This window comes from Oncorhynchus mykiss, chromosome 9, assembly GCF_013265735.2.
Source record: "Oncorhynchus mykiss isolate Arlee chromosome 9, USDA_OmykA_1.1, whole genome shotgun sequence".
Taxonomy (NCBI): Eukaryota; Metazoa; Chordata; class Actinopteri; order Salmoniformes; family Salmonidae; genus Oncorhynchus; species Oncorhynchus mykiss.
Genome location: NC_048573.1, coordinates 35,072,837 through 35,088,859, shown reverse-complemented (window position 1 = coordinate 35,088,859; position 16,023 = coordinate 35,072,837). Strand labels below are relative to the sequence as shown.

The following is a 16,023-nucleotide window of genomic DNA, read 5'->3' as shown; positions in this document are numbered from 1 at the left end:
TGGGTCCAGGATTTATGGGATGTGAGCCATGACCAGCCTTTCAAAGCATTTCATGGCTACAGATGTGAGTGCTACGGACCCGAAGTCATTTAGGCAGGTTAGCTTGGCGTTCTTGGGCACAGGGACTATGGTAGTCTACTTGAAACATGGTATTAGACTAGGTCAGGGAGAGGTTGAAAATGTCAGTGAAGACACTTGCCAGTTGGTCAACGGATGCTCTGAGTACACATCCTGGTAATCCGCCTGGCCCTGCGGCCTTGTGAATGTTAACCTGCTTAAAGGTCTTACTCACATTGGCTTAAAATCCCTCTTTGACGGCGGAGTGACCTTAAATGGCGACAATTTCACAATTTTGCCTTCATACATAAACAGTACAGACAGCTATAGAATGTGCTCAGTGGAACTTAAATGACATGCTGAGTGAATCAGCCAGAACCGGCCATGTATTAACTCTGCCTCTGAATCGGTGTTGATAGTGTTTTTGATAAAGCATCAGCCAGCCAGTTATCCTGGGCACATAAAGAGATTTCTGTTTCCCTAAGCTCATGGTTATGGAGTTTGTGACCTCGAGCTGTACCATTAAGTCCACTCCCATCAGAAATTACTCCCTTGCCATTCATAAAGAAGGTGGGAATGAGGATACAATGAGTAGTGACTGTCAAAATATTGTAATTCCACCCCCAAGAAATGACATCAATCGTGTTGCTGAGTGGCGGGCGGTGTTGATGCACTTTAAGGGTCGTGTGTTTACTAGTGTGCAGCTTGGCAGACTCAGGTTGTTTCACGCACTGGGGCATCACTATTTCCCTGTCTCACTTTGTAAACTTTGAGAGGGACTTTTGATAACACAAGGAAATGGGCTGTCTAAATAACATCAGGGGGAGTGTTCTGTAGTCATTAGGCTTAGCTACGACTCAATCACCTCAGATCTTTTCAAGAGGATGTTTATTAATATATGCTTTTCATGCGTAAGTTAAGCCTTAAAGGGTTGGTTTTCAGAAAAGATTGTTAATATTGTAGAATAATAACCACAGTAAAGTCAAGCAGAAGAATCAGGATTTGCTCAGATTACAGGATATTTTACCAGATTATTACCCATTTTAACCCAGTTCAACCCATAACAAATTAAAACTGGTTCTCAGACCTGAGAACAGAAAATTGCAACTTTACCCAGCATAGCCCACTCTGGTAGTAGCAAAGCCCAGCTCACCATAACCCAGCCCAGCGTAGAATTGCCTACCCCACTCACCGAATGTAGTCCCAGCATCAGGCCTAGAGACAGATGACACAATGACGAATCCGAAGCCCTCATTCTCTCCACGTTGGATCTCCACGTCATAGGGCTGCAGGGCTGCGGTGACCACAGCACTGCCGGAGCCACCTCCTCCCCCACTGCCGATGCCACTGGTGGAGCCACTGCCAGAGCTGACCGTGTTGAGGGAGTTCTGGCTGCCCTGCGGGGTCCGCTTTCCCTCCGTCAGGGAGGGGGCCTGGGTGCTGCTGTGGTGGGACGAGGCAGGGGACGGGGGCACGTCACCCTCCCCTTTCGAAACTGTGGAAGAGATGGGGGAAGGAGGGGGGGATGAAGGAGGACAGGCAATACAAAAAAAGTGTTCAGCAAATATACAAACAACAATCAAACATTTGGCATGGGCTAGTAATAGTTAAATGAGCCACTAAGCACTAGGTCTCAGCCAGAACCCAGGCTTGTGTGGGTAGTGAGTGTGTGGGTGAGTGAGTGTGCATATGCCTGTGTAGTCTCTGTGACCTGTCCTCACCTCCGTATCCAGAGCTCTTGCGTCGGACTGTGAGGTTGACGTGGCCCTGCTTGGCGGCCTGCTGCATCAGCTGCACCACCAGCTGGTGAGACTTCCCCACCACCGCCGTGCCGTCCACACAGATGAGCTCGTCCCCAGAACGCAGGCGTCCGTCCTCATCTGCTGCACCGTACTTCACTATGTGTCCAATGTAGATCTACAAAGCGTATCACAAATCCATTAGCCCTGTAATTCACTTGCAGTTCATGTTCAATACAGCACAGTTAAATAAATCCCTTTTTTATGTTCCATGACAGGTTCCATGTTAGTCATAACTGAAGCTAAGCCTAGAGCGCATTGTAGTCTTTTGAGGCTGTAGAATGGATAGGGCTGGTCTTACTGCGTGGCGGAGGTGAGTGTGTGTGCGTCTGTAGGAAATTTAGTACAGGGTGTACCGCGGAGCATCCTTGGCACAAATAACAACTGCTAATTACTCTGTGGTAGGCTTGCTGCCTACAGTATCTCTATTTCTCACTCTCATCTCTCGCTCTTTCTCTTCATTATTTTTTCTTTCTCTCTCTTTTGCTGCCTTTCTCTACTTTTCTTTCTCTCTCTTCATGTCCCTTAGAAACACATTGCACAGAACCAAAGGCTTCTGGGTAAGGCCCTTACTTTCCCTAATAAGCTCTCTAAATGAACCTCCTGAGACCAGCATGCAGACCTACCTCATCTAACAGACAGCACCAGTCATCTCTCACAGTCAGACAGACAGCAGACTGTACATTTCTACTGCTCCCTATTATAGGTAGAGACTGGGGGAAGAACAAGTGATGCAGATGGAAGAGAGAAAGAAGACTAAGAGGCTGCCAGTTCTTGGCAGTTGGTTGAGCATCACAGTGTGAGTGTGATCTGACAGAGAATGAGTGTTGTGAAAGTGTTTGTGTTTGAAGCCTAACAAAGAAAGCCCTAAGGCAGGGACTCTGACAGGAAACATACCGTGATGAAGCTGTAACGGACCATTGAGGGTTCAGTACTATAGCTGCCCTTTTAACACACATTCATTAACATGCATTCATAACTCTGTTTAGTGTTTAACACAGGATGTAATTACCAGGCATGGGGAATGTTTAATCATCAGCCGTGAATAAGTGAATAGTGTGTCGTAAAGGGGAGTGGTTCAATATGAAAATGTCCCCTTTCCTTGGCACATCTAAACTAAACAGTGACAGAGAAGGGACATGGTGGAGGAATGGTGGAGAGATACTCACCGGCTCCCCAGGCTCATTTCCTCCAAGGATGCGGAACCCAAATCCTGTATCCTTCCGCCACAGGAAAATCTCCTGCTCCTGGCAATCTGGCTCTGAAACATACAACAACAAGAGCTCAGTGGAGGTGAAACAGGGAGCAGACCTGACACCCAGAAATGTAATTCTACGGCATGACTGTTGCATTAATCAATACACATTCAGTTAGGTAAGATCTTGTTATTAAACAATCTGGTATGAACACCCCCTCCTCTCTGCTCTCCTCTGCCTCACTGGGCATATTAGGTTCCTTCTCTCAGGTGTAAGGTTGGATCCCACAGGACAGGAAGAATTAAATGCCCGGATGCACTTGCTTTCTAGGTGAATGTGACCTGTTTTAATGAACACTTATACTCTCTCTACCTCTTTTTCTCTTTCCCCGTCTCTCGCTTTGGAACACACAAACTCACGCCACACACACACACACACGTTTGTAAGCCCTCTGCGGCTGTGGCAGGCTGTGTGAGGACTACAGCTGTTGCCGTGACCATATTATAGCCACACCGGCAGTCATGAGTCACGACCGCAGTACTCAGGGCTCTATGGTCCCTCTAACCACTCTGACAACAATGCAAATGCAATCAAAAATCATATCAAACATTTATCATCAAAACAGTAGGTCTATCATACTTTTAAAACTCAACTCACTGTGATGATCAATTTGAAGAACGAGGTTCAACAGCAGGTTGAAACCGTGTAAAACATGGTTGTGTAGGTTGTTTCAAAGCCTAATACAATGAAATGGACAGCGCTTTCTAAGGTGACGATTAATTCAAATAACCCGTACACATATTAGAGTTTATGCATAGGCTTATGAGCCCAAGCCAATATAACTGAATTAAAATTATGATTTTGCCATTACACAATACATGTGTTACGGTGCGTGAATGAGGACCCAAAAGCGAATCAACTTAAACAGAGCTTCTTTAATTACCAAACATAGGTAGGCTCAGATGGACCGGCAGATTCCGACAGGACAGGACAAGGTTACAGCAAACATGACGACAGTCTGGTTCAGGCATGAATGACACAAACAAACAAGAATCCGACAAGGACAGGAGCAGAAACAGAGAGAGATATTGGGACCTAATCAGAGGGAAAAAAGGGAACAGGTGGGGAACGGGGTGAATGGGTAGTTAGAGGAGACAAGGGACAGCTGGGGGAAAGCGGGGGAGAAAAGGTAACCTAACACGACCAGCAGAGGGAGACAGGGTGAAGGGAAAGGACAGAGACAAGACAACATGACAGTACATGACAGTACCCCCCCACTCACCGAGCGCCTCCTGGCGCACTCGAGGAGGAAACCTGGCGGCAACGGAGGAAATCATCAATCAGCGCACGGTCCAGCACGTCCCGAGAGCGAACCCAACTCCTCTCCTCAGGACCGTACCCCTCCCAGTCAACTAGGTACTGATGACCACGGCCCCGAGGACGCATGTCCAAGATTTTACGGACCCTGTAGATAGGTGCGCCCTCGACAAGGATGGGGGGGGGGGGGGGGAAGACGAGCGGGGGCGCGAAGAACGGGCTTAACACAGGAGACATGGAAGACCGGGTGGACGCGACGAAGATATCGCGGAAGAAGAAGTCGCACTGCGACAGGATTAATGACCTGAGAGATACGGAATGGACCAATGAACCGCGGGGTCAACTTGCGAGAAGCCGTCTTAAGGGGAAGGTTCTGAGTGGAGAGCCAAACTCTCTGACCGCGACAATATCTAGGGCTCTTAGTTCTACGCTTATTAGCAGCTCTCACAGTCTGCGCCCTATAACGGCAAAGTGCAGACCTGACCCTCTTCCAGGTGCGCTCGCAACGTTGGACAAAAGCCTGAGCGGAGGGGACGCTGGACTCGGCGAACTGAGATGAGAACAACGGAGGCTGGTACCCGAGGCTACTCTGAAAAGGAGATAGCCCGGTCGCAGACGAAGGAAGCGAGTTGTGGGCGTATTCTGCCCAGGGGAGCTGTTCTGACCAAGACGCAGGGTTGCGAAAAGAAAGACTGCGTAAGATGCGACCAATAGTCTGATTGGCCCGTTCTGCTTGACCGTTAGACTGGGGGTGAAAGCCGGAAGAGAGACTGACGGAAGCCCCAATCAAACGGCAAAACTCCCTCCAAAATTGAGACGTGAATTGCGGACCTCTGTCCGAAACGACGTCTGACGGAAGGCCATGAATTCTGAAAACATTCTCGATGATGATTTGTGCCGTCTCTTTAGCAGAAGGAAGCTTAGCAAGGGGAATGAAATGAGCCGCCTTAGAGAACCTATCGACAACCGTAAGAATAACAGTCTTCCCCGCTGACGAAGGCAGTCCGGTGACAAAATCTAAGGCGATGTGAGACCACGGTCGAGAGGGAATAGGAAGCGGCCTGAGACGGCCGGCAGGAGGAGAGTTACCGGACTTAGTCTGCGCGCAGACCGAACAAGCAGCCACGAAACGACGCGTGTCATGCTCCCGGGTGGGCCACCAGAAACGCTGGCGAATGGAAGCAAGCGTACCCCGAACGCCAGGGTGGCCGGCTAACTTGGCAGAGTGAGCCCACTGAAGAACGGCCAGACGAGTAGGAACGGGAACGAAAAGAAGGTTCCTAGGACAAGCGCGCGGCGACGGAGTTTGAGTGAGTGCTTGCTTTACCTGCCTCTCAATTCCCCAGACAGTCAACCCGACAACACGCCCCTCAGGGAGAATCCCCTCGGGGTCAGTGGAGGCTACTGAAGAACTGAAGAGACGAGACAAAGCATCAGGCTTGGTGTTCTTAGAGCCCGGACGATAAGAAATCACGAACTCGAAACGAGCGAAAAACAGCGCCCAACGCGCCTGACGCGCATTAAGTCGTTTGGCAGAACGGATGTACTCAAGGTTCCTATGGTCAGTCCAAACGACAAAAGGAACGGTCGCCCCCTCCAACCACTGTCGCCATTCGCCTAGGGCTAACCGGATGGCGAGCAGTTCGCGGTTACCCACATCATAGTTACGTTCCGACGGCGACAGGCGATGAGAAAAATACGCGCATGGGTGGACCTTGTCGTCAGAGAGGGAGCGCTGAGAAAGGATGGCTCCCACTCCCACCTCTGACGCGTCAACCTCGACAACGAACTGTCTAGAGACGTCAGGTGTAACAAGGATAGGAGCGGATGTAAAACGATTCTTGAGGAGATCAAAAGCTCCCTGGGCGGAAACGGACCACTTAAAGCACGTCTTGACAGAAGTAAGGGCTGTGAGAGGAGCTGCCACCTGACCGAAATTACGGATGAAACGACGATAGAAGTTCGCGAAGCCGAGAAAGCGCTGCAGCTCGACGCGTGACTTAGGGACGGGCCAATCAATGACAGCTTGGACCTTAGCGGGATCCATCTTAATGCCTTCAGCGGAAATAACAGAACCGAGAAATGTGACGGAGGAGGCATGAAAAGTGCACTTCTCAGCCTTCACAAAAAGACAATTCTCTAAAAGGCGCTGGAGGACACGTCGAACGTGCTGAACATGAATCTGGAGTGACGGTGAAAAAATCAGGATATCGTCAAGGTAAACGAAAACAAAGATGTTCAGCATGTCTCTCAGGACATCATTGACTAATGCCTGAAAGACAGCTGGAGCGTTAGCGAGGCCGAAAGGAAGAACCCGGTATTCAAAGTGCCCTAACGGAGTGTTAAACGCCGTCTTCCACTCGTCCCCCTCCCTGATGCGCACGAGATGGTAAGCGTTACGAAGGTCCAACTTAGTGAAAAACCTGGCTCCCTGCAGGATCTCGAAGGCTGAAGACATAAGAGGAAGCGGATAACGATTCTTCACTGTTATGTCATTCAGCCCTCGATAATCTATGCAGGGGCGCAGAGACCCGTCCTTCTTCTTGACAAAAAAAAACCCCGCTCCGGCGGGAGAGGAGGAGGGGACTATGGTACCGGCGTCAAGAGCTACAGACAAATAATCTTCGAGAGCCTTACGTTCGGGAGCCGACAGAGAGTATAGTCTACCCCGGGGGGGGGTGGTTCCCGGAAGGAGATCAATACTACAATCATACGACCGGTGTGGAGGAAGAGAGGTGGCCCTGGACCGACTGAACACCGTGCGCAGATCGTGATATTCCTCCGGCACCCCTGTCAAATCACCAGGCTCCTCCTGTGAAGAAGAGACAGAGGAAACAGGAGGGATAGCAGACATTAAACATTTCACATGACAAGAGACGTTCCAGGAGAGGATAGAATTACTAGACCAATTAATGGAAGGATTATGACAAACTAGCCAGGGATGGCCCAAAACAACAGGTGTAAAAGGTGAACGAAAAATTAAAAAAGAAATGGTTTCACTATGATTACCAGAAACAGTGAGGGTTAAAGGTAGCGTCTCACGCTGAATCCTGGGGAGAGGACTACCATCCAGGGCGAACAAGGCCGTGGGCTCCTTTAACTGTCTGAGAGGAATGTCATGTTCCCGAGCCCAGGTCTCGTCCATAAAACAGCCCTCCGCCCCAGAGTCTATTAAGGCACTGCAGGAAGCTGACGAACCGGTCCAGCGTAGATGGACCGACAAGGTAGTGCAGGATCTTGAAGGAGAGACAGGAGTAGTAGCGCTCACCAGTAGCCCTCCGCTTACTGACGAGCTCTGGCCTTTTACTGGACATGAAGTGACAAAATGACCAGCGGAACCGCAATAGAGACAGAGGCGGTTGGTGATTCTCCGTTCCCTCTCCTCAGTCGAGATGCGGATACCTCCCAGCTGCATGGGCTCAGCACCCGAGCCGGCAGAGGAAGATGGTAGTGATGCGGAGAGGGAGGCGACGGAGAGCGCGAGCTCCTTTCCACGAGCTCGGTGACGAAGATCAACCCGTCGCTCAATGCGAATAGCGAGTTCAATCAAGGAATCCACGCTGGAAGGAACCTCCCGGGAGAGAATCTCATCCTTTACCTCTGCGCGGAAACCCTCCAGAAGACGAGCGAGCAAGGCCGGCTCGTTCCAGCCACTGGAGACAGCAAGAGTGCGAAACTCAATAGAGTAGTCTGTTATGGATCGATTGCCTTGACATAGGGAAGACAGGGCCCTGGAAGCCTCCTCCCCAAAAACAGATCGATCAAAAACCCGTATCATCTCCTCCTTAAAGTCTTGATACTGGTTAGTACACTCAGCCCTTGCCTCCCAGATTGCCGTGCCCCACTCACGAGCCCGTCCAATAAGGAGAGATATGACGTAGGCGACACGAGCAGTGCTCCTGGAGTAAGTGTTGGGCTGGAGAGAAAACACAATATCACACTGGGTGAGGAACGAGCGGCATTCAGTGGGCTCCCCAGAGTAACACGGCGGGTTATTGATTCTGGGCTCCGGAGATTCGAAAGCCCTGGAAGTGGCCGGTGGATCGAGGCGGAGATGGTGAACCTGTTCTGTGAGGTTGGAGACTTGGGTGGCCAGGGTCTCAACGGCATGTCGAGCAGCAGACAATTCCTGCTTGTGTCTGCCTAGCATCGCTCCCTGGATCTCGACGGCTGAGTGGAGAGGATCCGAAGTCGCTGGGTCCATTCTTGGTCGGATTCTTCTGTTACGGTGCGTGAATGAGGACCCAAAAGCGAATCAACTTAAACAGAGCTTCTTTAATTACCAAACATAGGTAGGCTCAGATGGACCGGCAGATTCCGACAGGACAGGACAAGGTTACAGCAAACATGACGACAGTCTGGTTCAGGCATGAATGACACAAACAAACAAGAATCCGACAAGGACAGGAGCAGAAACAGAGAGAGATATTGGGACCTAATCAGAGGGAAAAAAGGGAACAGGTGGGGAACGGGGTGAATGGGTAGTTAGAGGAGACAAGGGACAGCTGGGGGAAAGCGGGGGAGAAAAGGTAACCTAACACGACCAGCAGAGGGAGACAGGGTGAAGGGAAAGGACAGAGACAAGACAACATGACAGTACATGACAACATGTCCTACCGCACATTACACATGGCGGAAAAAAAATAAAACAAAACTGATTTTAGCCTTTGAGTGTGGACTGTATTATTATGCATACTGGATGGACTTATGCTACACTCCAAAATGCAGATCCATGAGTGGGAGAGAATGTATAGGCCTAGGCGATGATGTTGTTTAACAGCTAGCCTACAATTACAACATTTGTATTTGATTTAGAATAGCCTAGTAATAGGTAATTTTATATTTTCATGATTAATTGGGTGACACATTACCTTTAGCTATACAGAATATCTCACCACTGTCATGACATTGGCCTGAGTGGGGGAAGATTATGACCCCCATAAATACCTTTCTCCCTTTCCTCTCTCTTGACTCTACAGAAGGACTCTTGAAAAGCCTTTGTTAAACATATCGAGTCTGGGAACATCAAAAGGTGGGGGGAAAGGAACCATATTTCGGTAATCCAACCAGTTGAAAATATGCGTTGGTACTTAATGAATATGATGCCAGATCAGTTGGCGTCTGAGACATTCTTACTAATGATAGGATGATATAAACTGTATCTTGGAAAGTCTACACATTATAGTTATCAGATTCACGTGGAATTATTGTGCAATTTAAATGTTTAAATATGGTGAAAAGATTAAATGTAATTTTAGCTTCCAAATGAGAGAATTGTCACGCCCTGGTCGAAGTATTTTGTGTTTATTTTCATTTATTTGGTCAGGCCAGGGTGTGGCATGGGTTTTTGTATGTGGTGTGTTGGGTTTGTAGCTTAGTGGGGTGTTCTAGTGAAGTCTATGGCTGTCTGAAGTGGTTCTCAATCAGAGGCAGGTGTTTATCGTTGTCTCTGATTGGGAACCATATTTAGGCAGCCATATTCTTTGGGTGTTTCGTGGGTGATTGTCCTTAGTGTCTTGATGTCCTTGTTCTGTCTGTATGTGCACCAGTATTAGGCTGTTTCGGTTTTCGTTACGTTTATTGTTTTGTAGCGTTTGTATTTAGATTTGTGTTGCTTCAGTTTAAATAAACATGGATCACAATCTACACGCCGCATTTTGGTCCGATCCTTGCTACACCTCCTCGTCAGAGGAGGAGATAGAAGAAAGCCGTTACAGAATCACCCACCACAACAGGACCAAGCGGCGTGTCAACAGGCAGGAGAAGCAACAGCGGCAGCAGGAGATACAAAATAAGGAATTCTGGACTTGGGAGGAGATCCTTGACGGAAGAGGACCCTGGGCTCAGCCAGGAGAATATCGCCGCACCAAAGAAGTACTGGAGGCGGCGAAAGCGGAGAGGCGCTGGTATGAGGAGGCAGCACGGCGACGCGGATGGAAGCCCGAGAGTCAGCCCCAAAAATGTATTGGGGGGGGGGGGGGCTAACAGGGAGTATGGCTACGCCAGGTAGGAGACCTGTGCAAACTCCCTGTGCTTACCAGGGGGCTAGAGAGACCGGGCAGGCACCGTGTTATGCTGTGGTGCGCACGGTGTCTCCAGTGCGGGTGCATAGCCCGGTGCGGTACATTCCAGCTCCGCGTATCGGCCGGGCTAGAGTGAGCATCGAGCCAAGTGCCATGAAGCCGGCTCTACGCATCTGGTCCCCAGTGCGTCTCCTTGGGCCGGCTTACATGGCACCAGCCTTGCGCACAGTGTCTCCGGTTCGCCTGCATAGCCCAGTGCGGGCTATTCCACCTCGCCGCACTGGCAGGGCGACCGGGACCATTCAACCGGGTAAGGTTGGGCAGGCTTGGTGCTCAAGAGTTCCAGTGCGCCTGCACGGTCCGGTCTAACCAGTACCATTTCCACACCCTTAGCCCTCCGGTAGCAGCTCCCCGCACCAGGCTTCCTGTGCGTGTCCTCGGCCCAGTACCACCAGTGCCAGCACCAAGCATCAGTCCTACAGTGCGCCTCGCCTGTCCAGCGCTGCCAGAGCCTTCCTCCTCTTCAGCGCTGCCGGAGTCTCCCGCCTATCTAGCGCTGTCAGAGCCTTCCTCCTCTACAGCGCTGCCGGAGTCTCCCGCCTGTTCAGCGCAGTTGGAGCCTTCCTCCTCTCCAGCGCTGCCGGAGTCTCCCGCCTGTTCAGAACTGCCAGTCTGCAAGGAGCTGCCAGTCTGCAAGGAGCTGCCAGTCTGCAAGGAGCTGCCAGTCTGCATAGAGCTGCCAGTCTGCATGGAGCTGCCAGTCTGCAAGGAGCCGTCAGAGCTGCCAGTCTGCAGGATGCCGCCAAAGCTGCCAGTCTGCAAGGAGCCGCCAGAGCTGCCAGTCTGCAAGGAGCCGCCAGAGCTGCCAGTCTGCATGAAGCCGCCAGAGCTGCCAGTCTGCATGGAGCAGCCAGGGCCGCCAGTCAGCATGGAGCAGCCAGAGCCGCCAGTCAGCATGGAGCAGCCAGAGTCGCCAGTCAGCATGGAGCAGCCAGTCAGCATGGAGCAGCCAGAGCAGCCAGTCAGCATGGAGCAGCCAGAGCTGCCAGTCAGCATTGAGCAGCCAGTCAGCATGGAGCAGCCAGAACTGCCAGTCATCCAGACTCTTCCAGATCTGCCAGTCAGCCAGACTCTTCCAGATCTGCCAGTCAGCCAGATTCTTCCAGATCTGCCAGTCAGCCAGACTCTTCCAGATCTGCCAGTCAACCAGACTCTTCCAGATCTGCCAGTCAACCAGACTCTTCCGGATCCGCCAGTCAGCCAGGATCTGCCAGAACCGCCAGCCAGCCAGGATCTGCCGGATCCAACTACCTGCCTGAGTTTCCTCTCAGTGCTGAGCTTCCTCCCAGTCCCGAGCTGCCCCTCAGTCCCGAGCTGCCCCTCAGTCCCGAGCTGCCCCTCAGTCCCGAGCTGCCCCTCAGTCCCGAGCTGCCCCTCAGTCCCGAGCTGCCCCTCAGTCCAGTGGGGTTCTGGGTGAGGACTACTACGGCTACTACGGCGGCGAGGGTGGACTATCCAGGGACGCGAGGAGGAGGGACTAAGACTTTGATAGAGTGGGGTCCACGTCCCGCGCCGGAGCCGCCACCATGGACAGACGCCCACCCGGACCCTTCCCTATGGTTTTTGGTGTGCGTCCGGGAGTCCGCACCTTGGGGGGGGGGAATTCTGTCACGCCCTGGTCGAAGTATTTTGTGTTTATTTTCATTTATTTGGTCAGGCCAGGGTGTGGCATGGGTTTTTGTATGTGGTGTGTTGGGTTTGTAGCTTAGTGGGGTGTTCTAGTGAAGTCTATGGCTGTCTGAAGTGGTTCTCAATCAGAGGCAGGTGTTTATCGTTGTCTCTGATTGGGAACCATATTTAGGCAGCCATATTCTTTGGGTGTTTCGTGGGTGATTGTCCTTAGTGTCTTGATGTCCTTGTTCTGTGTGTATATGCACCAGTATTAGGCTGTTTCGGTTTTCGTTACGTTTATTGTTTTGTAGTGTTAGTATTTAGATTCGTGTTGCTTCAGTTTAAATAAACATGGATCGCAACCTACACGCCGCATTTTGGTCCGATCCTTGCTACACCTCCTCGTCAGAGGAGGAGATAGAAGAAAGCCGTTACAAGAATTGGGTTTTCATAAGGTTAAAGCTCTGCTCACTCAGTAAGAGACATTGGTTATAAACTATGAAACACACCCTTCTCTCCCCACCTATATAAAGCCCTTGACGAAAATGTACCTTTCTGTTCAGAGGACGATAGGACGACGGTCCATACGTTAAAAATACTAACATGTCAACTACAGAACTAGGCCAAGCTCAGCGTGAGCTTTGGTTGAGAATGGTATGAACTCTTATTTACTAAAGAAGTGAGACATCCTAGTCGTTGAGTTAGCAACAGCAGCTGTAAACGTGGGCTAGGAAAGGACAGATAAAGTATCTGCCCTAACAAACAACACGATACTACCAAGTATCCAGTTTACCACCAGAGACATTCTTCAGAGGACAAGGAAGATCTCTGTTGGGCAACACGGCCAGCATCTACAATCAACCTACCGAAGTGCAGCTCAGAGTAAATATTTATTTCATTTTCCTTTTTCAAATGGGCGGTAATTTAGAATGCATAAGATACTGTATTTACAGCATAGCTGCCAACGGACCGATAGAGACATAGCTTCTCCCTCTGTTCCTCAGTCTTCCCGCTCCTTCATTTAAATCCAACCACCTCTATTTTTGTAACCAGCCATAATATCTGTTCTGTCCGCTAGGGACGTTTTCCTTTACGACATAATTTGAAATCAATGTATGATTCATTCTGTGTATATGTAATTCTGTGTGATTAGTTAGGTATTTAGTAAATAAATAATTAAACCCAATTATGTTTTGCTGATTCAACTTGTTAGCCAGCTTTCGTGAAGATAACCAAGAATTTACAACTTTCAGATGAGACTAAACAAGGTGACGATTAAATAATGACTGCTAATGATGTAGAAGATTACCAGGTCTTTAAGAGTTTATTCAGAAGATAACAGCTCTATAAACATTATTTCGTGGTGCCCCGATTTTCTAGTTAATTATTTACCTGATTAGCTTAATCAGGTAATATTAAATACAGAGAAATGATTTTATAGAATAGCATGTCATATCACTTAATCCGGCATAGCCAAAGACACGACACCACCATGCATTTCCATCTCCTCCTCTCCCTCCTTTGTTCCTTTCTCGAGCACACAGATGAGCTGACAACAGTTTAGTTTAAATATGTTTTGTTGCGGTGTTCTTGAACATATTTCACTTGGTTTCCCAAATGAAGCACTGGGTAGCTGCAGGAACAAGGTTGGAGACCCAATGGTATATAACGTTTGGGCAGAATATCACCTGTCGGGCAGTGAAAGCATGCTCCTCAAACAGTGGTTGATGCATGGAGTGAAATAAGTGTCCTTATATTTATTTCTCAGCTGCACATATTAAGCACACAGCCTCCATTCGCTATTCCAGTGCATTCCCCTGACCCTGCACATTTGATAAATGGGCCATTCGAAAAAGAAACTCATTTTACATATTATTAAAGACTAGATTAAATTGATAATAGTCTGATGGGTGAAAATATGATCACTTGACGAAAGAACAGCTGTGCAGCCTGAGGCAAGGAACAGAACACAAGCTATTTTTGCGACTTTCTCAAATCATCAATAATCTATAGTCACACCATGCAGCATACAGTGCATTGAGAAAGTATTCAGACCCCTTCACTCTTTCCAAATGTTTATACTTTACAACCTTATTTTAAAATGTATTTAAAAAATTAAATCCTCATCAATCTACACACAACAAGGACAAAGTGAAAACAGGTTTTTGGACATTTTTGCAAATATATATAAAAAAAAAAAACAGAAATACCTTAGTATTCAAACCCTTTGCTATGAGACTCGAAACTGAGTGCAGGTGCATCCTGTTTTCATTGATCATCATTGAGATGTTTCCACAACTTGATTGGAGTCCACCTGTGCTAAATTCAATTGATTGGACATGATTTGGAAAGGCACACACCTGTCTATATAGGTTCCCACAGTTGACAGTGAAAAAACCAAGCCATGAGGTTTAAGGAATGATCTGTAGAACTCGGAGACAGGATTGTGTCGAGGCACAGATCTGGGGAAAGGGTACCAAAACATTTCTGCAGCATTGAAGTTTCACAAGAACACAATGGCCTCCATCATCCTTAAATGGAAGAAGTTTGGATCCACTAAGACTCTACCTGGAGCTGGTCGCCCGGCCAAATTGAGTAATTGGAGAGAAGGCCCTTGGTCAGGGAGGTGACCAAGAACCAGATGTTCACTCTGACAGAGCTCCAGAGTTCCTCTGTGGAGTTGGGAGAACATTCCAGAAGGTTATCCATCTCTGCCGCACTCCACCAATAAGACCTTATGGTAGATGGTAAGACCTATGGTAGAGCGGCCACATGGAAGCCACTCCTCAGTAAAAGGCCCATGACAGCCCGCTGGGAGTTTGCCTAAAGGCACCTAAAGGATTCTGACTACGAGAAACAAGATTCTCTGATCTGATGAAAGAAAGATTGAACTCTTTGGCTTGAATGCCAAATGTCACATCTGGAGGAAACATGTCACCATCCCTACGGTGAAGCATGGTGGTGGTAGCATCATACTGTGAAGATGTTTTTCAGTGGCAGGGACTGGGAGGCCAGTCAGGATCAAGGGAAAGATGAACGGAGCAAAGTACATAGATATCCTTGATGAAAACCTGCTCCAGAGTACTCAGGACCTCAGACTGGGGTGAAGGTTCACCTTCCAACGGGACAATTACCCTAAGCACACAGCCAAGACAACGCAGGAGTGGCTTGGGGACAAGTCTCTGAATGTCCTTGAGTGGCCCAGCCAGAGCCCGGACTTAAACCTGATTGAACATCTTTGGAGAGACCTGAAATTAGCTGTGCAGCGTCACTCCCCATCCAACCTGACAGAGCTTTAGAGGATCTGCAGAGAAGAATGGGAGAAACTCCCCAAATACAAGTGACAAGCTTGTAGTGTTATACCCAAGAAGACTCGAGGCTGTAATCGCTGCTGAAGATGCTTCAACAAAGTACTGAGTAAAGTACTGGTCTGAATACTTCTGTAAATAAGAAATATTTTTTTACAATTTTTAATACATTTGAAAAAAATCTAAAACATGTTTGGGGTACCATGTCATTATGGGGTATTGTGTGCAGATTGATGAGGGAAATAAACTATTCAATTCATTTTAGAATAAGGCTGTAATGTAACACAATGTGGAAAAAGTGAAGAATACTTTCCAAATTTAACTAGGCAAGTCAGTTAAGAACAAATTCTTATTTTCAATGACGGCCTAGGAACAGTTCAGGAGCAGAATGAGAGATTTGTACCTTGTCGGCTCAGGGATTTGAACTTGCAACCTTTTGGTTACTAGTCCAACACTCTAACCACTAGGCTACCCTCATTCAAGGGTTTACCTTTATTTTTACTATTTTCTACATTGTTGAATAATAGTGAAGACATCAAAACTATTAAATAGCACACATGGAATCATGTAGTAACCAAAACAGTGATAAACAAATCTAAATATATTTTATGATTGAGATTCTTCAAATAGCCACCCTTGCCTTGATGACAGC

At 48.6% G+C, this 16,023-nt stretch overlaps 1 protein-coding gene across 1 annotated transcript in view; it reads right to left on the bottom strand.

The window, feature by feature from the left end:
- Positions 1 to 16,023, bottom strand: part of LOC110531155 (membrane-associated guanylate kinase, WW and PDZ domain-containing protein 1) — a gene marked incomplete at its 5' end in the record, with an annotated part of 158,243 nt that overhangs the window by 15,523 nt on the left and 126,697 nt on the right. The window contains 3 exons of the mRNA XM_036986939.1: positions 1,250 to 1,552; positions 1,779 to 1,974; positions 3,026 to 3,117. Coding sequence (XP_036842834.1) covers positions 1,250 to 1,552; positions 1,779 to 1,974; positions 3,026 to 3,117 — 591 coding nt within the window. The remainder of the gene's footprint in view (positions 1 to 1,249; positions 1,553 to 1,778; positions 1,975 to 3,025; positions 3,118 to 16,023) is intronic.